The sequence below is a fragment of the Miniopterus natalensis genome, chromosome 16 (assembly GCF_054644295.1).
Source record: "Miniopterus natalensis isolate mMinNat1 chromosome 16, mMinNat1.hap1, whole genome shotgun sequence".
Taxonomy (NCBI): Eukaryota; Metazoa; Chordata; class Mammalia; order Chiroptera; family Miniopteridae; genus Miniopterus; species Miniopterus natalensis.
In genome coordinates, this window is record NC_142096.1 from 17,256,924 (window position 1) to 17,282,103 (window position 25,180).

A 25,180-nucleotide genomic window follows, 5' to 3' on the forward strand; every position below is an offset into this window, starting at 1 on the left:
TCTGAGATGTTCTGTGTCCTTCCAATAAAGTCCCGTTGGTTGAAGTTAACCAGAATCCTTTTGGGGTACCAGCAATCAAAGAACCCTAACTGATGGAAGGGATCGGGAAAGTTCAAACCCTTCCCCTCCAGGTGACGAGGGCCTGCCGTGGGGACAGTCGCATCTTACATCCTCACAGCCAGGTTTACTGCTTTTCTTTCAGGACAGTTTCCATCAAAATCCAGTGTCCCTTAAGCTAGCCGTGACTGCCCTTAATTAACAGGGACACTGGCCATGTCAGCAGCAGCCCTCAGGAAAAGGCCAGCACACTGGCAGGGACAAGAGAGGAATCAAATTCATCTGGGTCAGCTTAAGGCTTCAAGTGACACACCGAGCTTAGTGGACAGTTCCTAACTGATCCTTAAGCCTTGCACCTAAATTCAATTCCGCACTCCCTGTGGGTCACTCGGGCTTGGATGACAGTGGCTTGGCAGGGGTTCCTCGTTTCTCAGTGCATGTGCATTTGTACAGGCCACAGGCGACTTGCTCAGGGGAGAAAAGCTAAATTCATACCTTCCACTACTCTTCCCAGTTGTACCTTCGGTCTACACTGCGTCTCCTTCGCCCATACTCCCCAAGTATTTGCACCCACGCGCAGATAATTACACATTGTAGACGCTGCTTAGCTGCTTTTTAAAAAGTATGTTTTGAATCCATTCTTGCTAATATTTCCAACCTCTTCTAGTCCTTCAAGAGACTATGATTCCCATGTATGAACAACAATCCTTTGAGGGTCCTAGGAGACCAGGCTCCTTCCCTCAACAGGCTAAATTCCTCCCCAACCCATTAACCCCAGTCCACATTTCAGCTGGGTGCAACAAATAAACAAGCACCTGCACGTGGCTGGCACTGTGCTACGTGCTGGGACTACAACCATGGTAAGATGTCATCACTGTCCCCATGATGCTAACAGACCACAGGAGAGACATTAGACAAATGCCCACAGGTGTGCTGAGCACCATAAAGCAGAGATCAGGGTGCCAGTGGACCATATGGGAGACATCCTACCTCGCCCTCAGATCTATAAGGCCTCCCCTTGGTGCAGTGTGTAAGCTGGCAGGGACCTGAAGGATGGGAACAGAGAGAGCAACAGCAATCGAATTCTTTCACTAGGGCCTTCTGCAAAGCTGTCCTGAATTCAGGAAGAGATCATGTTCTAAAAGTCCATTTCCAAATTCATGGGGTTAGCATTTTTAATGTATTTCTCCACAGAAGCACACACGTAGTGGCTAGGCGTTCCAGCTGGTCCAGCAGCACCCAATTATTTGTAAAGTGCTGCACCAACAATACCTATAAATAGCATTATTTCAGCCAGTTTTGTTTCTATGGGAAACTTAGGCGTCCTGATGTCCAATGGAAACCCCTTTGCATAATCCCCCCTCTTCCTCATTAAGTCCCGGCAGTTCTCTCATGGAGGTCTCTTCCATCCCGCCCCTGGCCTTGGTTCAGATCAACCTTATACCTGCACCTAACATTATGCCTGGCACCACAGCACCCACTGAAAACCCAGTCCCCTGGTCTGCAGTTCCTCCTCTCCGCAGCCGTCTCCCGCAGTGTCCGGAACCATCCTGCTTCATTAAATTAGAACCCAGGAATGAATCCTACAGACATGCTCCCACACGTGAACAGAAGTATTGTTATGTCGCTATAATAGCAACACTGAATACTCCTGAATGCCCAAGAGGTGACTGGTTCCAGAAATTATGTAGTATCTCAAAGAGGGAGCAGAGGAGACATATAGAAACTTATGACAGACAACCGTCAAGTAGTACATTTTAATTTACAACTTTTACCAATAAAAATGATTAGTTACAAAAAGGGAATTTCTCTACACAAAATAAGGATTTTTCATTCATAAAGAGAATCCACTGTCACGTCTTGCCTTGCCAAATCAAATCTCAAATAGCTTGCTTAGCTAAAATTATTCCCAAGAGTAGGTAATCCAGACAAGATTAGTAAAATTACCAGCTTCCTAAACATGTATAAGAGGAAGAATTTCATGAACATTTTGCCTTGACCTGAAGAATTATGTAACAACCTGTAGAAAAACTTCTGCTCTCGGGCCGTCGAGTTGCTAAGAGGGCGTAGCAGACTCCAGCTCGCTGCCCACGAGAATCTTTGCAGTGAGCCTCCACCCCTGCACTGAGTGCACATGCAACATAACAGGAAAATGGCTTCTAAATTTTACAAGTGCATTTTATTGTGGCCACAGGTCAACAGCAGAACATAGGACAGTTAAGGTTCACATTCTCCCCACCTCCTATTTTACCACATAAATTAAATATGGAGAAGTACACACAAACAAAGTTGATTAAAGAGGAGGAGCTGTTTTCAATGCCCACTTTCTTGGATCACACACATCACGGTTCAAGAGCGGGGCGAAGAAGTCATCCTGTTAACGCACAATGGTTCCTGAAAAGACACTTGATCAAAATGTTCAAAGTCTTTTTAGATGACTAAAGTGTGGCAGCCGCTCAACACTGCTAACATCTGCTTTCGGAATAAACCTATCAAATCAGAAACTGTGCAGAACACCATGGCCTTCAAAAAACTTGATTCGGTGACAGGCCCAGGTCTGACGGAAAAGCCCACCTATGAGAAAGGAGTTGTGGGTATTTATGTTGGTCTGATGGACATTCGTGAATCAAAATGATACTCTCAATCACAATGATTCTGAAGCCATTACAACCCAAAATTATGTGATTCACTTAGATTTGCTTACGTTAGATTTTAAGAAATGATCTTCACACCAAGGAGCAACACCCTCCGCATAATAAACTGAAGTATGTGGCCATTAAAAGGGGGAGGGAGGTCAAAAAATGACAATTTAAATAGGGTCTAAAGTTCTCTGACCACTCTACTCAATAAACATATATCGAGAATGAGAATGAAATGGAATCAATGCCCAGGGCCTCTCAAAGACAGCACCTGCCTGTGGCAAGTGTGATTTGGGACTTCCTAGCACAATACAACCCAGCTACCCTGGGGACACACCCAGGGTCAGTATACCTTACATATGAGATGCAAAGGGTTATCCCAACGCAGTTTACACCTAGCCCCTGTGTAAGATGCAACTCCACTATGGCTGTGATCACTTAACTTAGGGAAAAAGTGCCTAGCAACACCTTCATGCCTTATTCATACTAATCTGCTGCCCTTGCTGGCCCAGCGGTGCTTTTTTATAAAAGCATCTGAAGAGGTGGTAAGTGGCTGTAACTGATACCAGGTCACAGTGATGGCAAAAGCTGGTAAAAAGCTCGTTGTCCGCTGTGCCAGTCTTCTCTGCTCTTGGTACAGTTCTGCCACCAAAGGGGAAGAAAGGTTTGAACAAGGTTTTGGTGACCAAGCCTTGGCAAAAGTCAATAAATAAAAAAGCTTGTCAAAGGCAGAACCTCACCTAGCTGCAAGTCTGGGGGTTGGAAAAGTAGAAGGGAGGCATGTGTGGAAGAAAGAGGTAAGAGTCCTTTTGACAAGCATTTGGTGGCCCAACCCCACACGCCCAGGTTGGTGACAGCTGACCAGGACCTAGCGAAACCCATTATTCAGACGGAAAAGGAAGAGAAGACACCAAAAAAAATAGTCATTTCTGAAATCTGCACAGTTGATATTTGTTCTTCATAGCAGTAAGGACTTGGATGAGAATCACGGAACTTGAGGAACACTTATATTTTCTTCAGGGTTTAGAAAATGGTGTCTTGTATGGAAAGACTACATTCAGTGTGGGTCAGGTCCACCAGTGTTTGCCAGACTTGGTTGCTGAGCACACCCAGCACTGGGAGGAAAACTTCATCTGAGCAGAGTGGCTGGTGGGCGGGCCAGAGGCCACTCCTTCACTGGTCCCCAAGTCGAAAGCCCTGTCCCCAGTTGTGTCTGCCGCCTCCACCATTCTGATCAGCAGCTCGCCTCATGCTAGCAGGGGGCACACCAAATCCTGACACTCCTCCTCTCCTGCTGGGCAGCCAGCGGTACCTGGAGCAGAGCGGGGAACAGAGGGAGAGAAGACAACAATATCACTTCCACAGGGCCGTCGGGCCACCTAGCCCCTTTCCTGGTGTCCCCCAGTCCGTCACACAGAATTGTATTCGTGTGTGGCCAATGGAAGGCTGGGGACAATGTCTTATTAACTTGCCCTTTCAGCACTTAGCTCAACACCCTGACCAGAGAAGGCACTCACTTTCAGGTTTCTTAAATTTACTAAGTTTTCAGCTAAATTCATACTCTAAAAAAATTTTTTCTGATTATAAAAGTAATTTATGCCGAATAGTACAGAAACAACATTACTCCCATAAGCCCAACCACTAGAAAAAAACACCTATATATAGTATTTTGATGCACCTACGTATGAATCAAAGGGTATAAAAAAAGACAAGTGTGCAGCCTGTGTGTTCAGCTCCACACAGCGTCTGCACCATGCAAGCAACTGAGTCCCACAGCATCCACCGGGGGACTGGAGAAGGCGGTGTCATGTCCTGGAGGTCTGGGTGTGTTTTTAAAGTTTATTCATCATCTGCCCTCCAGCTGCATTCATCTTATAGATGGTGGGAAAGGGAAGCCCAGACAGGTTAGCTGGTTTGCCACCTTACAGTTTCATTAAGAGTCACAGAACAGCTAAGAGAACTTAAATCCAAGTCCAGGTTCTCCGTTTTTCCAACAATTTCCCTTCCTTGACTGTTAGGAAACTTTGACTGTGTTTAAACTTACTCTACTCATTAGATCCTAATGTTTAAAATTTTGCTTGAAGGCAGAGACCGTGTACGACACCTGTTTAAACCGTGAGGGGTGACTTGCCTGCAGAGCACAACCTCGTCATAAAGCGTTCCCCTTACACCAGGCGCTGCATGTTAGAGAATTCATCTCACCCTCACAACAACCCTAGGAGGCAAGCACTACTATGACCCCATTTCATAAGCAGGGAAACTGAGACAAGACTGAGTAAAGCTCTTCTAAACTGACAGTCAGGATTCAAATGCAGGTAGCCTGGCTTTGGGGCCTGTATCCTGCACCACTTACTATACTCCAGGCCTTGTGCTGCAAAGGGACACACACAGCATGGTTCGAGTGACAGCACTTAGTGACTGCAGCCATCATTTGTTTACATCACCCCTGTGCCTTCATGCTCCCTCCCAAAAAGACAATGACCCCCTTTTAAACAGAAAAATAACTGCATACAGCAGAGAAGAGGGTCTGCCTACTTTTCTAGATGGAATACAGAATGGTGCTGCATCTTAGAATCCTGTAACTCACATCTTCCCCTTTCAACCAACACAGCTCTAGCCTTAAATCAAAATGTATTTCCAAGCATTGTTTCTCAACATCCATGACATCCTGGTATAATACTCCTCCAAAGTGTATAATAAGAACACTTTAAAAGGCAATGGTAGGGCCGTGTTGCTTTGGTTCTTACTGTAAGAAAATATGGAAGCCATCTCCATTGCTTAAACAGATAGGGAAATTAAATGCAAGTAATTAGTATAAAAAGACACCCAATTATACATAATCAACAAAAAGTTATGGTAATTTCAAAGCAGTTACTGTTTTTGCAAGGAGCTACATTTTGTCATCTGATCTTTATGCAAAATGTAACAGAAGGGCTTCCACCAACAGAGAGCTCAAATGGAAGGCAGGCTCCAGCATGCTGCTGATTTTGCCACTAGAATCTAGTGTACTTCACTGCCCATAATTGAGAAATATCTTCAAGCCGTTAAGTTAGAATATGGTCATTTAAAGTACAGTAACTGCTGGCTGCCCCCCAAAGCACCACGCTTTTATTTTAATTGATGCATCTGCCATCTCACTTGATAGACCTAGATCAAAAATCCAAGCCTGCTGTTACTGTGTGTCCTCTGGTAATTAGAAAGCAGATTGGTCATTTGTTTCTTCAGCCTGGAGGCAACTCAAGACTCGAAGAGAAACAAGTTTCTTTTCATGTTGTTAAAGGAAAAACAAAAACAAAAACCATACAACACAACAGTGTACTTCTCTGTATGTATATTATATTTCACAATTAAATTCTTTCAAAACCTACTGCTAATTTATAAAAGGGGGTGACCTACTCAAGTTTTACTGCCCTCATTGGAAGAATGACAAACTGCAAAACATTAAACAAGCAAAACATGAAAAGGGCTGGTGTGGGTTTTTTTTAAAGATTTTAAATGCAAGCTATTACTACATATCCCCAGCTGGAGACTAGGCGTGACTGTCAGGCAGGCTGTGACACCCAGATGGTGATGTCACTGGTCCCTTCAACAGCCTTTTGCTTCACTGACAGAATGGTCATATTACTTACATGCTTGAGTGTGTCAGTATCTCTTCTGGCTCGTCAGCATCTCTCCCACCCTCGGCCCCAATGTCAGGAACAGGCTGAGCTTGTATTTACTGAGCTTTACTGTGCTTCCAACAGTCCTGTGAGCTGGGGCTCTCCCAAACTTATTAACTTGAAAACTGAAGCTTGGAGGTTTTACTAAGTTTTCCAGTATCATAACTGGTAAATGAAGGGAAGGGGATTCCAACTCAGGTCTGTCTCAAAACCAAAGCTGTGCCCTCGGCCTCCTCACATGAGTAAACCCTAAAACAGAGGACTATACAAACCTCAAGTCTCTCATTTTAACTCTGAAAAATCACATAAATAGTCTAATCTATATATAATAGAAAAGTGTATTACATTGCTAACCAATGAACTAACTTATCTCCCTTACCCGTCCTCACCCAAACTCTTGGGGGAAATTGTTAACATGCTATCCTGGCCCCACTGCTGCACACACTGGAGCTGTCCTCAGGTGGGCTCCCTGTGATGCCTGAATCTAGTCTCAGGACCCTGGCGAGGCACTACGAAGAAGACTGAGCTGTGGCTTCCATTCCTGGCTTCCTAAGACTCTGTGACGAGGGCAACTTAACTGTTGGCTCACATTTCCATCAGACAGAGAGGTGAATCCTATTCCTCGTGGAGTTTTTATCAGGATACATAAGAACATGGGCAGCAAAATGATTGTTAAACAAGAGAGGAGAAAAACACTTACAAAAACTGGGGTGTGGAAAGAAAATTTCTTCCTCCTAAATCCATAGGGTATCTGAACATTAGGAAGAAGTAAAGATGTCCAACCAGATTTCCAATTAGCTCATTGATTACCCTGCAAACAGAGAGCCAAATTAGTGTGAAGACATTCAAGCAGTGAAGTGAGATGCAGTAAATTTTAACTAAAAGCACAGGGAGGAGAGCCTTCATGGCAGCCCACTGTGATCCCTGGGGCCTATGACAGCTCGACAATGACCCCCTCTGTAGTCTGAGTGGTAAATGTATTCTGAGGGAGAAGGGAAACCAGGCCTGTTGGACCAATGGGCTCTATGTTCCTCAAGGCCAGCTGCCCCTCTGACATCTCTTTCAAGCCCCAGCCCACCCTCAAAATATTGTTTTTGCTACTTCCTGCCTTAAGAGTTGGAGAAGCTGCAAACTTTTGAAATACTGACTGTATCTGTAAGACACAGCGATCAATGAAGGCCATCAAGAAGGAAGGACGGGAGCAAGGAGGGGAGAGATGCCTGCTCCCCATTGCTGGTGCCAGGGGGCACTCTCCCTCGTCCCCGGCATCCTTGTGTAAGACATCACAGAGATCACTTCGGAAAGGTGACCTTCACCTTGTAATCCTAAAATTAGCACTGACCTTCTTCAGTTTTCCCAGGGCTTACACAGAGGCCACTGCAAGGTTTTATAGATCCGCTCTTACTATTGCATATCGTTCCCTGTCTTCACTGCAGCACGATTCTGGCAGGGACAGACCAACACGTGCAGCTGCTTCCAGTTCTGCCCTTCTGGGGGGCAGGGCGGCCTTACCCAGCTCAGAACTGGCTGCTCTCTAAAGAGAGCCTGCCTGCTTGCCCCATTCATTTCTCCCTATCAGTATGCAGAAGTCAGGACCACACAGAGCAAATATGTCGAACATACTAAGAACTAGCACTATGAGACGCTACTGAAACATTGAAAACATTCTGCAGTGTAAGAAATGGGGTTTCTCAGAATCGCTGCGTGTTGACATTACCCTCCCAGAACGGACTCGATGCAGTCAAGGTTCTCCTAAGTCTTCAGTCTAATTCCAGACTAGGAATTTGACCCTGGTTGGTCAAAATTTCTGTGCCATCCAACCACTTACAAAACTACTTCCTATCCGAGAATATGCATTTCTGTGACTGGTGAGCAGTTTCCAAAAAATTAAGACTAAAGAACATAGTTATTGTAGGCACAGCTCTTAAAGGAGTCAGTTCAGACACAAATTAGATCTATGTTTGCTCATCTGGACAGTGAATCCAAAAATGAATATTTATTCAAAAACACACACATCGGAGCATACTGTCATAGAGAGCTAACAACAAGAAAACAATCACTCAATGCTAAAATGTACTTAAAGCCCTGCAATTGAATCAATTATATCAAAATGAAATTATTCTGTAAGTATAAGGTCCCGATGCATCAATGTTGAGATTCTTTAAAGTTTCATAAAATTAGAGAAGGAAGATAAGAAAGAATGGAAGTGGTCCAGGATTAGTTTCCAATCCCATAAATCTAAGAGGGAACACTATTTGGCTTTCTGCCTGAATCAGTGCTTTCCAAACAGCTTTTCTTTCGAATTCAAATAAATGCTTGTTGCCTCTCAAAAAATAAATAAGTAAATCTAATGTCACTTACGAGCCTCCGATGATATAGTTGAATCCAAGGATAACCCAAGGTAAATAACAGGCCTAGGAAAGAATGGACACACACGTGAGTAACCACACCTACAGGGGATACAGAGTGGGCAGGAACAGGGACGGGTGTGCTAACAAGGGCTTTATAAATCCTTTGAAGGTCACTCTCCAAACTTCCCAGTCAATCTAGCATCATTCCCATTGTACTTAAAACTTCCTATCTAAAATTATACTTATTCCTAGATTGGTAACTGGAAGACAGAGCGCTTTGCTGACAGTACCAAATGCAATACATATCCTGCTGAATTAAAATGAACAAATAACTCCAGAAAGTAGATGAGTGTCCTATGCTATTAAAAGCATGGTCCATAATAGAATCCCATTAAGACTCCACCCAGCATATTGTTACCAGTAAATTAAAAACATCCCATCTTTTTTGGTTCTCCTTTTACATATTTCACAAAATTAGGTGAATTTCTGTCTCTTTATACACTGACATCTTGAACTAACACTCTCCCAAATGAGACAGCTGTCCGGATGAACTGAACATCTGAGCCCCTTACCAGATTCAAGATATCATACCAAGAGTTAAGGAACTTTACAAACCAGTAAAGAAAGGGTTACACCTAAGTAATGTGGTAAGTACTATAAGAGGAATACAAAACATTACAGAAGCCCAAAGGCACAGCTAACTCCAGGCAGGTGACTCAGGAAATAAGTCTGTTCAGTTAAGGACAGGTAAAATCTGCAGAAGGAAGATGGCCAAAGAATGTTTCAGGTGGAAACTGTGAGAGAAAACACAAAAGAAAGTGTGTGGGGGCAAAACAACAATTTTTGGTCAAAGTGCAAAATATGTAACAGGGAGTGATAAGAACAGATTTTAAAAGAGAGGGTTTCACATGAGTCTCTTTCCTCCCCTCTCCACCACACACATACAGGAGCTCACTCAGGGACACATGCTGAGGGGACTGAGGTGCAGAGGGTGTGAGAAGTGACAGTCAGCAAAGGACTCTGGGTTGGCCGAGGAACAGGGGGCCTGAGAAGGCAAAGGCCTTGCCTAAGGTACACTGCTCTGCACTGACCTCTTCTGGGCGAGTCAGAAAGTACATCTCTGGGCTGAAGAGGGATTTCTGCAGACAAATGAGAAGGACATTTTCCCAAGGAGGTTACAGTACCTTAAATCGTGTTCCGAACCAAAACGACACAATCATGTCTCTGTTCAGCTGGGCCCAGACATAAAGCACCGACATTATCAGAGGAATCATCAGCAACTGCAAAAGAAATCAACATGTAAGGACCAGGCTCCAGAGGCCTGAACAGAGGCTTAGTATGAATCTTTTTTTTTTTTTTAAACTCTCCCCTCCAAACGAATCCTCACGAGGCCATTCAAAAAGCAAAAAGAAATTCAACTCATCAAAATTCTAAGCTGATCCTTCTAATAAATCATACAATGTACGCTACAAAATCCTATAAAATACAACACAGTTATATTATTTTAGATAGATTCAGAAATATCAGGGTCAAGCTCTGTTACTTGTAAAAAGTAGGCATAAAGCTTTACTTACTGTATATTACCAATTTTTAAAATGTATACCCACATACATGCATAGAAAATACTGGACAGCCATCATTCTCAGTGTTCAAACATGATAAAGGAGCCAGAAATGAGTAAGAAAAGTAATGGTTTAGCTAACTCATGTAAGATCTTCAAAATAAAAACAGCTATAATTCTATCATTTCAATATACCACATAATTAACCACATAGTTAATGCAATTTCAACTTCTGTCAAAGGCCTTTAATTGTATATCTGAAACATATAAAAGGGCAAGTGGATAGTTGCAACTCACCTGCATGTCCATTGCTAAGCCAGTAATCTTGGTTTGTAAAGTTAAAGATCGGGACAGAAACAAAGCATTCCGCGCCCAGTAAAAGTTCATTTCCTTCCAGTATTCTGAGGGAACACACTTTTCTAAACTTCAGGTGGCTTAAAACATCCAGAGCACAAAGGTGTCTAATACTGTCCATTCTGAATATTCTATCCAACTATACGATGGCAAGGAAAGGGTAGGAATTACCTGCTTCGGCATGACTCGGTTTGGTCACCTGTGTCCCCTCTCCCTTGCCTTACCTTCAGCATCTCTCCTTTAATTAGGAGATGAAGATGCCTGTGTCCTCTGAAACAAATAATGGTTCTACACATTCAGGGCTCCTCAGTGTGGCTGAAGTCCAAAATATTTTTTCTTCCCTTCAAGGAGGGAAAAGGGCATCCAAAGTGCCACATTTTCTGGCTGTTGGCCATGTGTCAATGGAAGCTAAGCCCCAAAGCAAGGACTTGAGCCACCAAGTCCCTTCTGCGTCTCTCGCCATCTGTGAAGGTCTGCAGCTGGAGGGCTGCTGACAACTGTGGTGGAAACACAGCAGAGACGCATGCTGTGTCCTTTCCCAGAGCTGGGTACTTATGGAGGGACTGCATTACTACTTAGGACCCCAAGACAAGGGCAGAAATGAAGTCAGAAAAGGATGCTGGTTGTAAATTAGTTTTCTGATCAGGACCACAGATTTCAAAAGCTGTCTCAGGGCCCGGAACCTCTTTGTGCTGCAGTCAACAAGCTGTCACACATGAGAACACAGAGAACTGGGAACAAGACGAGGGAACAGTAATAAAACACAACCAAATGTGGGAAAATCCACAGAGGCGATGGCAAGAGAATGCATCACTCAGGGGCTGTATGCTTTACTACAGTGTTTAAAAAGAATTTTAATGATTCTTAATTATTAACTGGAGTAAACAAAGATGCAAATACTGTCATTTGAAAAGTGTTGCACAGAACACTGTCTGTTTTCCCAAACCTGAAAAAAAACAAAACTGGTTTCTTTCTGGCCCAAAATAACAGACTGAAGGATACGACGATGCAAATCCAGTTAAAGAGGAGCATGAATAAATAGTCTGCTGGCCTCCCATCAAAAGCTCCTAGAAACAAAAATAAGCCAAATGTCATGGTTGAGAATTTCAGAACAAAATAAATCACTTCTATGTACAGAAATGCTTCAAAAATTAGAGGAAGCCAAAATGAGAATATTTTTAAATCACTCCTCTCCAATAAGAGTAAATTTTTAAAAATATCTAAACCCATGTCTCAATAAAGCCCTGAATTACAGTTAGCTAGGAAGGCTAACCTGGGTTTTCCCAACTGAATTCCAGTCAGTACCATGCTCTGGTGACCTTGGGGTAAAAGAGATCCAAAGGGAGGCCTCGATTCCACAGCTACTGAGACACCATCACACCAGGTCGGACTTTCCTTCGTGGCTCATCATGACCCCAAGACACATTTGTGATTACTTGGTTAATCCCTTCCCCCTGCATTAGACTGTAAGCTCTGTCGGGGAGGAACCATATCTGTCCTGCCTACCACTGAGTCTACCACAGCCGAACTATGCTGGGAGGTACTTACTATTACTATTACACATACAAAACCACTTTTGTGGACTTTAAGTCCAGCACTGGGCTTACTGAGAAGATTCCGTCTCCAGCATCCAGGAGCTTTCACTCCAGCAAGAAAACAGTGTGGGGGACAGGGGATGGGACACAGCCAAACCTTTCCATAGCCTCTGACTCTCAACCTTCATGCACCTGTGAGATCAAATGGAAAGGCCTAGATCCCATTTGGAAAGATGAGGAAATAAAGTTACATGAGCAAAGTCACATGGCTTGTTAGAAGCAGAGTGTAGTCTAATTGCTGGTTTAGTGCTCCTGTCACTGCACCATATCCCAGGCTCTGACTTTCCACCGGCAGAAAATCAACACGGCCCAGCTCTCCCTTCTCAGGAGAGTCCTTATGCCTTAGGCTAGAGGACTAGAAGAAAGGCAGAAAACAGAAACAAATGACTGTAAGGTCACTCTAGCTCAAGCGCTCACCTTCCCTCCCTCCAATTTAAAACAATCCTGACAAGTGTCAGAAAGGCAGAAAAAAAAATCTATCTAAAAAAAAATAAATTTCATCTCTCCTCTTTTCCCTTATCTCTCCCCTGGTACCTCAAAGGCACACTTGAGCCACAGTGTTAAGGATACTTAATGGCAGATATCACTCTGATGAACCAGAGCTGAAATTCTAACAAATATTTCTGAATGTAATGGTAGCTTTGTTTCCTTTTTATGTGGTTTTGGCTTCGGAATTTCTAAGGATTCTTTAGATTGAAAACTTAAAATACTTTACTCACATAAACTACAGTACTTTATTCTTTGGCAAGCTTGCAACTGGGAATTTACAAATTAACTGGCCTCAAACTGCAGTCTTCGGTTTAAATCAAAAATACAAATAAGCCAACACTGCTATCTACTTAAGTCAGCCAGGCAGGAAAATACGCACTTGGCAAACATTTTGTCAAAATGCTACCTTGAGGCTGTACGGTGACAGAAGACAAGGAATCAGCACACCTGGGGTGCAGTACTAGCTGTGCTATCTCCCACAGCTGTGTGAACTTTGGGGCATGTCACCACCTCTCCAGACCATTGTTTTCTTTTCTGTAAAATCATATTTAAATGGAAAGATCTTAAAAGTTCCTCTCTACATGAATGTTCACAGCAGCATTATTCATAACAGCCAAAAACAATGAAGAGTCAAATGTCCATCAACTGATAAATGGAAAAACAAAATGTGGTGGTTCCATACAATGGAATCTTACTTGGCAATAAAAAGGAGTACTAATATATGCTACACGGAAGAACCTTGAAAACGTGATGGTAAGTGAAAGAAGGTGGTCACAGTTCCAAAGGCCATGTATTGTATGATGCCCTTTATAAGAAATTTCCAGAATTATACACTTTCAAATGGTTAAAAAGGTGAGTTTTATGTTATGTAAATTTTTCTCAATAAAAAGAAAAAAGATTCATTAACCTTTCTATTTTTATAAATGTTTGAAAACTATTTAATAAAATTTTTTTAAAACTGGTCATAGGTCATCTACATTTAATGTAGAATTTGCCACCAATATTAAAAAACCATTACTCCAACAACTTAATCCTAGGTTGAATTATATCAGAGGGATAGAATGCTAATCAGGTCCCACTGGGACAAGGGAAAATGAAAATCATCTATTCTGGTGGATTTCAGGATCAAACCCTTGACATGGTGTGAGAATCCTGTTGGAGTTTCACCTCTGTCAAGTTTACTTCCCTGAAGCTCCAGTTCTTCCTCTATAAAACTAAGACAATGGGCTAGGTCCCTCCCAGTAGTAAGTCCAAGGCCTGACACTTAGTATTAACATAAAGATTTTTCCTTTTTAAAAAGCACATAGTAGCAAATACCAATTTAAGGAAAGATTATATTTGACACATAAATGCCCATTCTTCTAGTTCCCTGCAGTTAAGAGCTTGATTCCCAAAGCTCAAACTGACAGATTTAAGGGTGGTTCAGAATTCTCAAAGCTGAGCTAACAGCTGACAGGTTTAGAAAGTCTGAAGTCAGCCAGCCTTTTCAAAATCATTATGTTCACATCTGACATAGCAGTAACAATTTACTGCTTCTCAGGATAAGCAATTCAGAACAGCATATAAGATACTGCAGGAAATAAATAACAATTAGTAAGAAACCTTGTACGAAAAGATTTTTATAAGAAACCTTATCCACAACATCATATAGGGAGTCATATCTGATAAACTATCATATTACTAAACCCTGGCTATGTATTTTAAAGTTGAATGTTTCAATTACAGAGACTAAGTCTAGGCTTTTAGTTGCATAAGGTAATGTTTTTCAACCTTAATCTAGGAGACATGTACACTTTAGCCCAATTGTGCACTAAAGAACAAGAACTTCTGTGTGACAGAAATGAGTGAGATGACAAGTTCAGTGAAAGGCAAACAGTGTGGCCACTAAGGACATGGGCAAGATTTGTAAACCCCTGATCTTGTTGGATTGTTTTTTCATCTATGAAATGGGGACATTGCTACCTATACCTCACGATGATGCTGTGAGGGCTAGAAATCGAGCACTTACTATCATTATGCCATTTCTTTATACATGCTGACTGCCCTCAAAATTCCTCCAAGTAAACATATGATTAGTAAGTTAAACAGAAACAATACTTAAAACAATTATGCATAACATACCTGTTTCAAGTCGTGTAGAATACTGATATAAGAAATATAAATTGACCAAATAAAGAAATCCGGTTCCTGGACCCACAGGGAAAAAAAAGGTGGCAGTGATTGGTCTCCAAATCTGTCCAGATTAAAATAAACACAGCTGTTAGTTTCGCTAAACCTCATTTTTTTTTCTTTCTTTTAACTACATAAAATTAACCCTTGTAAAACATTCTTTTCAATGATGAGAGCTACTAAAGGGACACCACCAGTATCATTCAAGAAAACGACCGAACAAAATGTCAGCATGCAAATCAATGGAATAAAGTGAAATCATAAAATAAGCAATAAATATTTCTAAGCAAGTTGAAAACAAAATCAGTACTGTAGAAGTATAGGGTTAGTCTTTACTGGGATCAAGCATACAGTTAAGCCTGTCAAAAATTACTTACAAAGACAATTTCTAACAGTATAGTAATATCTCTATTTAGGAAAATACTGCTACTATTCAGATCACAAACCTTGTCAAAAAACGTCATACTCAAAAGGTAGAAGTAAAATTTTTACCCAAATCACTGTGCTACTTAGGCAACATACACACTTCACTTTACAATATTAACCCCTCACCACCACCAAAAAAAATTACAGAAAGTTCTACAGTGAAAAGTAAGCCTCTCCTTATTCTCAGTCTTCCAGTTCCCTTCCAGCAACAACAGATAAGTTTCTTGTATTTCTTTCAAGAAATAACATTATGCGTTACTATTATGCATCCCTTTTCATCCTACCTTCTATCATACTGTTCTATACCTAGTTTCATTCCCTTAAAAAATGTATTTATTGCCTTCACAGTATTCCTTTTATGTGGCTATCTAAACTTCATTTAAACTGCTACAACGCCACAATAAATATTCTTGACTATCCTCTTTATACATATACAATAAATTATAAATTTCTGTCAGTCATTCTGCTTTATTAGATATCTGCATTTAATTTTGGTAGATTTTGCCAAATGACTACAAAAATGTTTAACCAATTTATACTTCCTCCTAAAATGTAGATTAACACCTGCCTTCTCTCCACACCCTCACCAGTTAGTGTATTTTATATTCACCGACCATGTTTTCAAAACTTTAGCATTTCCTTTCTTCATTTTTCTGCTAGATTTGGATTTCTTTACATATTATGGAAATTTCCCTTTCTCACTGCTACAAATATTTTCTGGACTGTCATTAGACTTATGCATTTATGGTATTTTTGCCATATTTTGACATGTAAAAGTTTAATTTAATGTAGGCAAATGTATCAGGCTTATAAGATACTTCTCCACTCCAAGAAGATAAAAATCCTCAGTTTTATTTTAGCACATTCATGCTTTACCTAAGCAGTGAGGAAGAGATCCAACTTATTTTTCTAGATGATCATTCAGTTTTCCCAATTCTTTTTACAGAGTAACCCATCTTTTCTCCATTGACTTGAAAAAGTACTTTTATCATATATTTATTCCTTTTTGTATTCAGGCCTACTTTCAGGCTATTCTGTTTGGAACTAAATTCCTATACCGATACCAAACTATTTTAATTTCTAGTTTTATCATATGTTTTCATACTTGGTAAAAATATATAATTAAATAATCCCCCTCCTGTTTTTCTCCCACACTTGTCACAATTTTCTTGGCATCTCAATATTTTATTTTTCTAAATGAACTAGAACCAGTATCTTTATTATATCAATGTGATGTAATATGATACTGATATAATACCAGCCAGAAAGAAGTCTTTCATATCATTTACAGTTTTCCATAGAGCTGCTGCTTTCTACCTCTTTCTATCTCATCAAAGCTGAGTTATCTTATTGTTTGTAATATTTGAAAACTGCCCTGCTTGGGCTTTCCAAGGATAGAGCTCTGTCTGTAAATAAAACTGTGTGTCCTATTCCACTCTTGTCTAACTCACTGGCAAGTACCTCCAGAACACGTTAAATACAGTGGTGGAAGTAGGTGGCCTTCCCAGACTTTAGGAAATGCCAGCATAATGCTGGCTTTGGCTGGAGAGCTATGTCTTACTGCACAAGCACAAAAGGCATGGCTGGCTTTAGGAGTTCTCAACAGTGGGGGAAGCTGCTCAGAGAAGCAAGAGCAGACACGAGGGAGGGGAACTGTGGTCTTGGAAAAACCAGTACAAAGTCCCAAAGAATGTCAAGAGCACAATCAATGAGCAGGTATTGCTAACAACTGGGGTGTAGTTGGAAGAAAGCACATCAGTGATGGGCCTGGCCAGACACAGAGCTGGCAAGCTATATTCTCCAAGTAGTAGGACCCACAGAGCTTAATTCCCTGTGAAGGAAAATGCAATTTACATAGCCAAAAAGTGATTTTGCAAGAAATGTATAATAAAGCAGTAAAACAAAATTGGTTAACAGTAGGTTTATTCATGATTTTATCATAGAAACAATATAGTCTAATGGGAAGAAAACACTAGAAATGACTTGAGAAGATCTAGATTGAAGTCTTAATGTACAAGTTCTCATTTCTGAGCCTCAATCACCATCTGTAAAAAGGGGTGATACACTAATACTTGCTGTACTTTGGCTAATGACTTCTAAAAAAAGTAGTGTGCTATTCTGTTCCCTTACATGCACTGACTCAGGAGGTGGATTGTATAGATTAAGTAACAGCTAGTAAGTGGTAGAGCCAGAATTTTGTCTCAGCCTGACTCCAGAGTTTATGATACTAAACCCCAATTTTTACAATGCCTCTCACAAGTGACATCACCATTATGAGGTATATTACAATTAGCAAACATTTTCAGTACTCCTATACTTACATAATCCTGATCCTTCCTATGAAAAACACTGGGAGTAGAGACCAGAAGCAAGCAAGCCCTGGCCTTGGTTCTTAGGTAGCCATGGGGCCTTGGACTTTGGAGTTTGTGTCTTCAACTACCCAATGCCACCTGTGTTATGACTCCCACCTTCCTTGTCTCATAGATTTCGTACAAGGTTGGAATTAGGAAAGTGTATTAAGAAGATGCTTTGTTGCCCAACCAGTGTAGCTCAGTGGTTGAGCATCAACCTATGAACCTGGAGGTCACAGTTCAATTCCCCATCAGGGCATGTACCATAGTTGCAGGTTCGATCCCAAGTAGGGGGCATGCAGGGGATAGACGATGGATGATTCTCTCTCATTGATGTTTCTGTCTCTCCCTCTCCCTTCCTCTCTGAAATCAATTAAAAAAAAGAAAAAAGATGGTCTATAAAAAAAATGTTTATGTGTGGGTGTATGACTATTACAATCTTTTAGGAGATGCACATTAATCGGGTTTTTACAAATACCCATTTTAAGCTACCCCCATATTCCTGGAAGTTACTAAAGGCCTGATTTTAGAAAAGGAACTTTTTTTTTCCTGACTACATTTCTCACTAACACTGACAACATGACACTATTTTTAGCCACTGTGTGCACCTGTTCTTTGGAAATCAGCATCTGTCAAAATATTTCACTTTTGTTCCTCGTTCATTAGGCTTACCCTTGAGTTATACTTGCTTTCATTGATCTAGGAGTCTTATTATTTTTGTATTACTTTAAAATTATAATTTGAAAATACCAGGAGGTTATTTGTCTCTTCAGAAGGACACAATGTAATAAAGTATTACTGAAATCCCCATGGAAAGTGCCCAACTAAACCCCCTCCTTTCCTCTAATTGATATGTAAGCAGTTATGATAAGGAAAAGGCCTTATTTTCAGGGCTGGGGGTGACAGAGGCATGTCTTCAACCCTGACAGCCTCCATGGATCCCTTTAGAGGTAGCCGGGGCAGCACGAGGAGCCCAGGACTGGTAGGCAGAGGTCTGCGTGGCTCGTGTGACAGAAGCTTCAGAGGGGGGCACCTGGTTTTAACCCCACAGCAATCCTACGGCCAGACCATAATCACCCCAGCTTTTTCATGAGGAAAGCTAGTCCCTCATTAGAGTCTAGGTCATCGCCCAGAGTTCCTCACCTAACAAGGGCAGGAAGCCCACACGTTCACTGGCATATAAGACTTTTAAAAACACATAAGACAGTGTTCTTTTTTTTTTTTTAAAATATATCTTTACTGATTTCAGAGAAAGAGATAGAAACATCCATGATGAGAGAATCACTGATCGGCTGCCTCCTGCATGCCCCCGACTAGGGATAGAGCCTACAACCCGGGCATGTGCTCTGACCGGGAATCAAACCTCAATCTCCTGGATCCTAGGTCGATGCTCAACCGCTGAGCCACACCCGGCTGGGCAAGACAGTGTTCTTTAGTTTAGTCCGACAACCTCTGCTGAGAGAACATTTAGTTCAACCATCCCTGAACTAAAATCTCCCAAACAATCTCCTACTGAAATAATCCCAACTGCCATCCAGAATCTAGAGTAGGATACTACCAAAAATGCTGGTTTTTCTGAAATAAAGATTGGTTAGAGTTAAAGTCTGCATGGGTCATCAAGCAATTAAGAAAAGCTGATGCCAAAAGCTGGTGTTAGTAAACTGTAGGGGTTTTTTTGATACACTAGGAATGCAAGAAAAACAAATGAAAGGCACTCAGTCTCAACTGAAGATTTGAAAGAGCTATTAGAAGCCATCCACTCTACTCAACAGAAGTGCATACCTTTACCAAGACATGTACCAGAGTGTTCAAGCAGCACTATTCATTCCAGCCAAAGCTGGAAACTACCAAAAAGGTCCAATACCAGTAGAATGGGTAAATAAATAGTGGTCTATTCCCACGATGGAACAATATGGGGATGAGCAATCTATAGCCATATGCAAGACTATAACCATATGGGAGACGCCCAAATGTACTGTTAAAAAGAGAATTACTGTGCTATATATAGATGTCGAATCATAATGTTGCATACCTAAAACTTATATAATGTTATAAACCAATATTATCTCAATAAATAAATAAAAGTACGGACTGATTTCAAATCCTGAGGTTGGAAATAGAACAAGGAAGTTTGCTACTTTTCCTTCTATTGAACATTGTACTGGAAGTTACAGTCAGTGCACTGCAAAAAAAATAAAGGTATAAGCTCGGAAAAGAAGAAAAGAAAGGCTAGACACAAAAGAATATATTCTGTATAATTTCACTTATAGCATATAAAAAAAAAATAATGGGTAAAACAACCTATGATATTAAAAGTCAAGATACTAGTTACCCTTGGAGGAGGAAGTGGACAGAGGGAGCAGTAGGAACATTTTGGGGGTGCTGGTAATGTTCTGTTTCTTGATCTGGGTGCTGGTTATATACATGTACTCGGGACTTAAGAAACTGAGGCTCAGAAAGGATACATAACTTGCTTAAGGATATAAAACCAGTAAGGAGCTGAGCCAGTTAGGCCCAAGGACCATGACTCAACTCCTTGAAATCCCATAGTCTTTCTACACTAACAGAAAAAGAAAAATAACTTGCTATGACTGATTGGGGAAAAAAAATCTCTCTCCATAATGTTAAACACTTATCTATGTGTTTTGGTAGAGATTATGCAAAGGAGTTAAACAAGAGGTCAGATCAACTCACGGAAATGGAAACAGAAACTGTAGTTGTCTGTAAACTGGGGTAACATGCATCTCAGGGTGACTGTGGGACTCAATGAGGTAACAAATGGAGAAGGACAACACAGACGGAAGGGATGATGTTATTTTGTCCAAAGAAATAAACTATTGCTGTGGAGGTAGCTCTGGGAGACATAATCTCAGAAACTAGAGCAGCAGGAAATTGCCACCTCTCTCCTAGTTAATCAGGGACCAATATGTACACATTTCATCACAGTGAACTATCTGATTGACGGTGTTAAGTGTGAGGGACGAGGAACTGTGGACAACAGTAAAGTGAGTCTTAACACATACCCATGTTATTCCACCTATCCAAAGTACGGAAATAACATTTTACACGTTGGAGTTCCAAACCAACAAGCTACTCAGAGGAAACATATAGTTAAGGAGGAAAAGACACTTTTGTCACCTGCAACATTAGTCCACAATTCTAAATCAATCATCCCCATCTTTACTGGAGGCTGTGAAAGATCCAGCTTCTAAAAAAAAAATGAGCCTCTAGCAGAAAGCACACCACATGCTGTTTGTCCTCACACCTTAGCCTCTCATTTACAAACAACTTCCTCCAGGAGGATCTGAAAGCTAAACTTGTCCAGAATGGGTAGGATTCACAGCAGCAGCAAGAAGGTATAAAGATTGGTCCTTTCACACCTGGGCCGTCAGTGCACTGTCGTGCCTCCTGCAGCAGCTTCTCCCCAGGCTCAGGATAACAAGCCCCCAAGAAGCAAGGTAAGGCAGATGGGGGAATCATGGAAGGTGTGACATGAATGATGACCTTTGTAATCAGTTCACCTCTTTTAACATTATACCCCTGTGGTCTATTAGAAAGGCTTTATTTTTACTAATCTGACTAGACAAGTAAACAAGATGTTGCAAGGAGGTCAAGAGCCAGTTTTGACCATGTCTTTCCCACAAAATAATTGAAAGCCATTGCTCTTCCTGCACGCGCATTACCCAACACGCCACCAGGCACGAAGTAAAGAACGTTCATTCAATCAACAAATATGTACCAAAGCAAGTAAGTAGAAAGCAGTAAGCAGTTCTGGCGGCAGACGCGAATCATATTCTAATAGCCAACTGCCTACTTAACTTCTCCACTCGGGTGCCCAAAAAGCATCTCTAGACTTAACAGGGCCAAAATGTAATTTTTTTTTAACCACTGAGAAAAAAAATTAAGTTTTTATTTAAGATAACAATAATAAATCCACTACATATTAATATAAATAGCATTTTTTAATGAAAACTAATTTTCCAAAAAATAAAATTAGTGAGCAAGTGACGTTTTACACTACAACTCTCCTTAATGTCTGGCTTCATAGAAGACAACCAGATTCTCACATCTTCTCCATTCAACCTGTTGTGATATATTGTTTTGGTTGAAATATAAGAAGAAAATCAGACTTCCCACAGATGTGTAGTTGGAAAGGGAGAATTTTAATAGTCTTTTCAGGTAATTCAAAACATAACTCTTTACCCATACCCTCCCCCTTCCCACACCTAAGGTTCCCTAAATACTTCCAATCTCAGTACAGGGCTCCAGCACCCACTGTGAAAACAGTGACATCTATGAGTCCTGCTTCCTTCACCCACTCACCCTTCATACCCACGCAGCTGCACTTGTTCACTCCAACTCCCAAACTTATCCATTTCTCTCTATTGCACAGCTCTGCTGGTCCAAAACATCATCCCTCCTGCTTCCTAACTTGATTCTTCCATCTCCCCCACTCACATACAAGTCTGTCCTCAGAGCAGTCAAGGCAATCTTGTCAATCCTTTATTCAAAGGCTCGAAGCCTTCCTGGTGTCTTTGAAGGAAGGTCCAAACCACAAGGCCCTGCCCTACCCAGCCCCCGCCGCCCTTTCCACCCTCCCCCGCCTGCGCTCACCCCTGGCTACGCCATTCTCATCCCATCCTCGTTCCCGCAGCCGACCCATAGAGCCATCCAGTCTTCGGCCTGTCTCTAGGGCCTGCCTCTAAGCTTGTTATTATTGCTTCTTCCTGGAAGGCTGTTCCCAGAGCCAGAGCTTCCCAGAGCTGGCTCCTCATCATTCAGACTTCAGTTCAGATATCTTCTTTGAGGCTTTGTGGAGCACTCTATCAAATGACACACCCCTTAAGCCACTTTCCAGCACGACTCTATGTTCTTCACGGGAGCCGCAACTTCTTCTGTCTTATTCACTATCGTACCACCAGTGTCCAATAATGTCCAAGCAGTGAACCAATGCACAAGTGCCTGCTATGTGCCAGCCACTATTCTAGGTCACAAAGACAGTGCTAAACAAGACAAAGATCTGGCTCTCATGGAGACTTATTTTCTGATGGTAAGTGAACTAACAAATACCAAGGGGTGATACGTACAAAAGATATTAAGGGTAAGCGACACAAAGTAAAGAAGGGGTACTACTTTATGTTGGGCAATCAGATAAGGCCTTTCCAAGTAAGACGGTATTTGGGCACAGACATGAAGGTGGTAAGGAGGGAAACCATGGTTCTCTCTCTCAAGCAGAGAAACAATGTGTGCAAACAGCCCAGAGGAGCGATCAAGTGAGCTGCTGAAGAAACAGCTAGGATTCCAATGAGGACCCTAATGTGCAAGATGGAGAGTAGTAGATGGGGTCAGAGGGGCAGTAAGGCGTTGCAGGATACCGAAAGGACTTCATTTCACTCGTGTCAAGTTGAGAAAACACTGGAAGGTTCTGGGCAGAGGACTGACAGGACCTGATTTATGTTTTAGAAGGATCACTCCAGCTGTCTAGAGAAAAGACTGAAAGGAGCAGGCTGGAACGATAATGGCTTGCAATGCAGAATGAAAAGGTACTGTATTCTGGTTATATGTCTAACGTAAACAGAATTTGCTGACAGACTGTGGAGTGTGAGAAAAAGAGAAGGACAACTCCATGATTGTTAGCTTGAGCTCCTGTAATAATAGTGTTTCTATTTATTTCTAGGGCAAAGGGGAAAAGGGTTTCAGTTTGGGACATATTAAGTTTGGGATATCTATCAGTCACCCAAGTAGTAATTTCAAATAGATGGCTGGATGTACAAGTCTGCAAATTAGGAGACAGATCTGAACTAAAAATATATTTGTATTTAAGAGTCTTCAGTTTATAGAAAGTATTTAAAGCCATGAAGCTAAATGACAGCTGGCCAGAGGGTAGAGAAGAGGTCCCATACCTGGTCCCTGGGGCTCATCATAACATCTAAAGGTCACGAAGATGAGGAACCAGCAAAGGGGATTAAGAAATAGCCAGTGAAGAGGGGGGACAACAAGAGGATATTATCCACAGGCCAAATAATGTGTTGAAATTAACATCAGATCTTAGTATCACCCCTGCCACTGATTAAAGATTTAAATCACAGAATCCAGTGAATAAAGACAATTTCCAGGAAACTAATATTCTCTTGCCAGTAATGTTATTTTGGACTATTCGTGCTTAAAAAAATAACAAGGCCTTACATTTCTGGAGCAATTAACTCTTTACTCTTTCCTTTGCACCTTCAAACACTACCTGCCAGATACTAGGTCAGGGCTTGGAAAAGGGGACAAACTCACTCTTTGCACCTCTGACTTCAAATCACTCCTACAAAACAAACTCTATTAACATAAAAGGGACTCAGATGTATGTTGGGTAAGTTGACAGCCACAGGTCACCCACTGCGCAGAGAAAGGTCAGAGGGCACCTGCTCTCCAGTTAAAACCCACGCTGCTAATCCCTGGCGTCCAACAGACTGACAACTATCACAGAACTCCCTTCCCACTGCCTCCTTCTCTGACTGCAGAGAGCACGGAGCACAGTCTTAATAGAAGGACGCAATCAGTCCCTTAGGCGGACCAAATCCAAGCTTCCATGGCTCAGCTACACAGGCCCTTGCTCCAGATCCCTTTACCACCACTTGGCCCCCAGACCACAGGACCCCGCCCTAAACCGCTGGAGCGGTCGCACTACAAATCCCACGAGGCACCGCGCGCTCGCAACCTGCCGGTCTACGCTCCGCCGCCGCGGACCCTCCTGGGACCTGTAGTCTCCACTCCCCTGATCGCCAGTCAGTACCTGGAAGCGGTAGAGAAAGGCTTCGGGCCAGAGGACGAAGTAGGCCGGGCTGATGAGACCGAGTTTGCCGACCAAGGGCACCGCGACGGTGGCGGCGAACCAATAGCGAGTGATAGCCGGGATGCTCCTGAACCAGTCCCCGATGTCCGACATCTTCGCCTCTTAGGTGGCCGGGATGCGCACAGCCGCCCGACTCCCCGCCCCGGCCCCTTCACAACGCGGCCGGCTTCGCGAGTGGAAGGTGTCGAGGCGGAAGCCGCCCAGGTCGCGGTGCAGAAGGCGGAGACCGACGGACGTGGCGCCACCGAATTCGGACGAGCGAGGGAGCGTTCGAAGGCGAAACTTCCCCTTCCGGCAGCCGCGGACGACGTCGACCAGAAGTCCCGCCGCTTAAAGGGCAAGTACAGTTTTTACCCCTTGACGGAAGCTCGACGGTCTGGGGGCGGAGCGATGAGGGGCGGGGCCAGGCGGGATGATGACACGACTGGTGGAAAACAGTAGTTGCCAGGAGCAACTGGCTAATACTCCAGCCAATGGCGAGGCTGATCTCCGTCCACGCCGTACCCGGTAATTCAGGTAGGTCCGCTTAGAAGGTGTTTAAAGCGGAAGGAGGAAAACAAAGCCCACGGTTCCTTAGTTGTTCATTCATTCGGCAAGTGTTTGTTGAGGGCTTAGGAAGCGCCGGGTAGGAATCTAGAAATCGGAGATGCTGCTGCTATTGGAGCCTTCGCTCCCGGAGCTTACATTC

General features: G+C 42.3%; 1 protein-coding gene across 1 annotated transcript; it reads right to left on the reverse strand.

Annotated features, from left to right (window-relative positions):
• Nucleotides 1-1,800: 1,800 nt before the first annotated feature.
• DERL1 (derlin 1) lies at nt 1,801-24,753 on the reverse strand. Its single transcript, XM_016207748.2, has 8 exons — nt 24,433-24,753; nt 14,827-14,938; nt 11,624-11,688; nt 10,565-10,591; nt 9,891-9,986; nt 8,717-8,769; nt 7,056-7,166; nt 1,801-4,008 (listed from the first exon to the last, which is right to left on the reverse strand). The coding sequence occupies exons 1-8, from the start codon at nt 24,583-24,585 to the stop codon at nt 3,870-3,872; spliced, it is 756 nt and encodes a 251-aa protein (XP_016063234.1). The 5' UTR covers nt 24,586-24,753; the 3' UTR covers nt 1,801-3,869.
• Nucleotides 24,754-25,180: the final 427 nt, after the last annotated feature.

Coding starts and splice junctions, on each gene's coding strand:
- DERL1 (XM_016207748.2), bottom strand. CDS start 24,585: ATGTCGGACATCGGGGACTGGTTCAGGAGCATCCCGGCTATCACTCGC. Junction 11,689..14,826: donor TTCTACACGACTTGAAACAG/GTATGTTATGCA, acceptor TTTTGTTTCTAG/GAGCTTTTGATGGGAGGCCA. Junction 8,770..9,890: donor GGTTCGGAACACGATTTAAG/GTACTGTAACCT, acceptor ATTCTTTCCTAG/GCCTGTTATTTACCTTGGGT.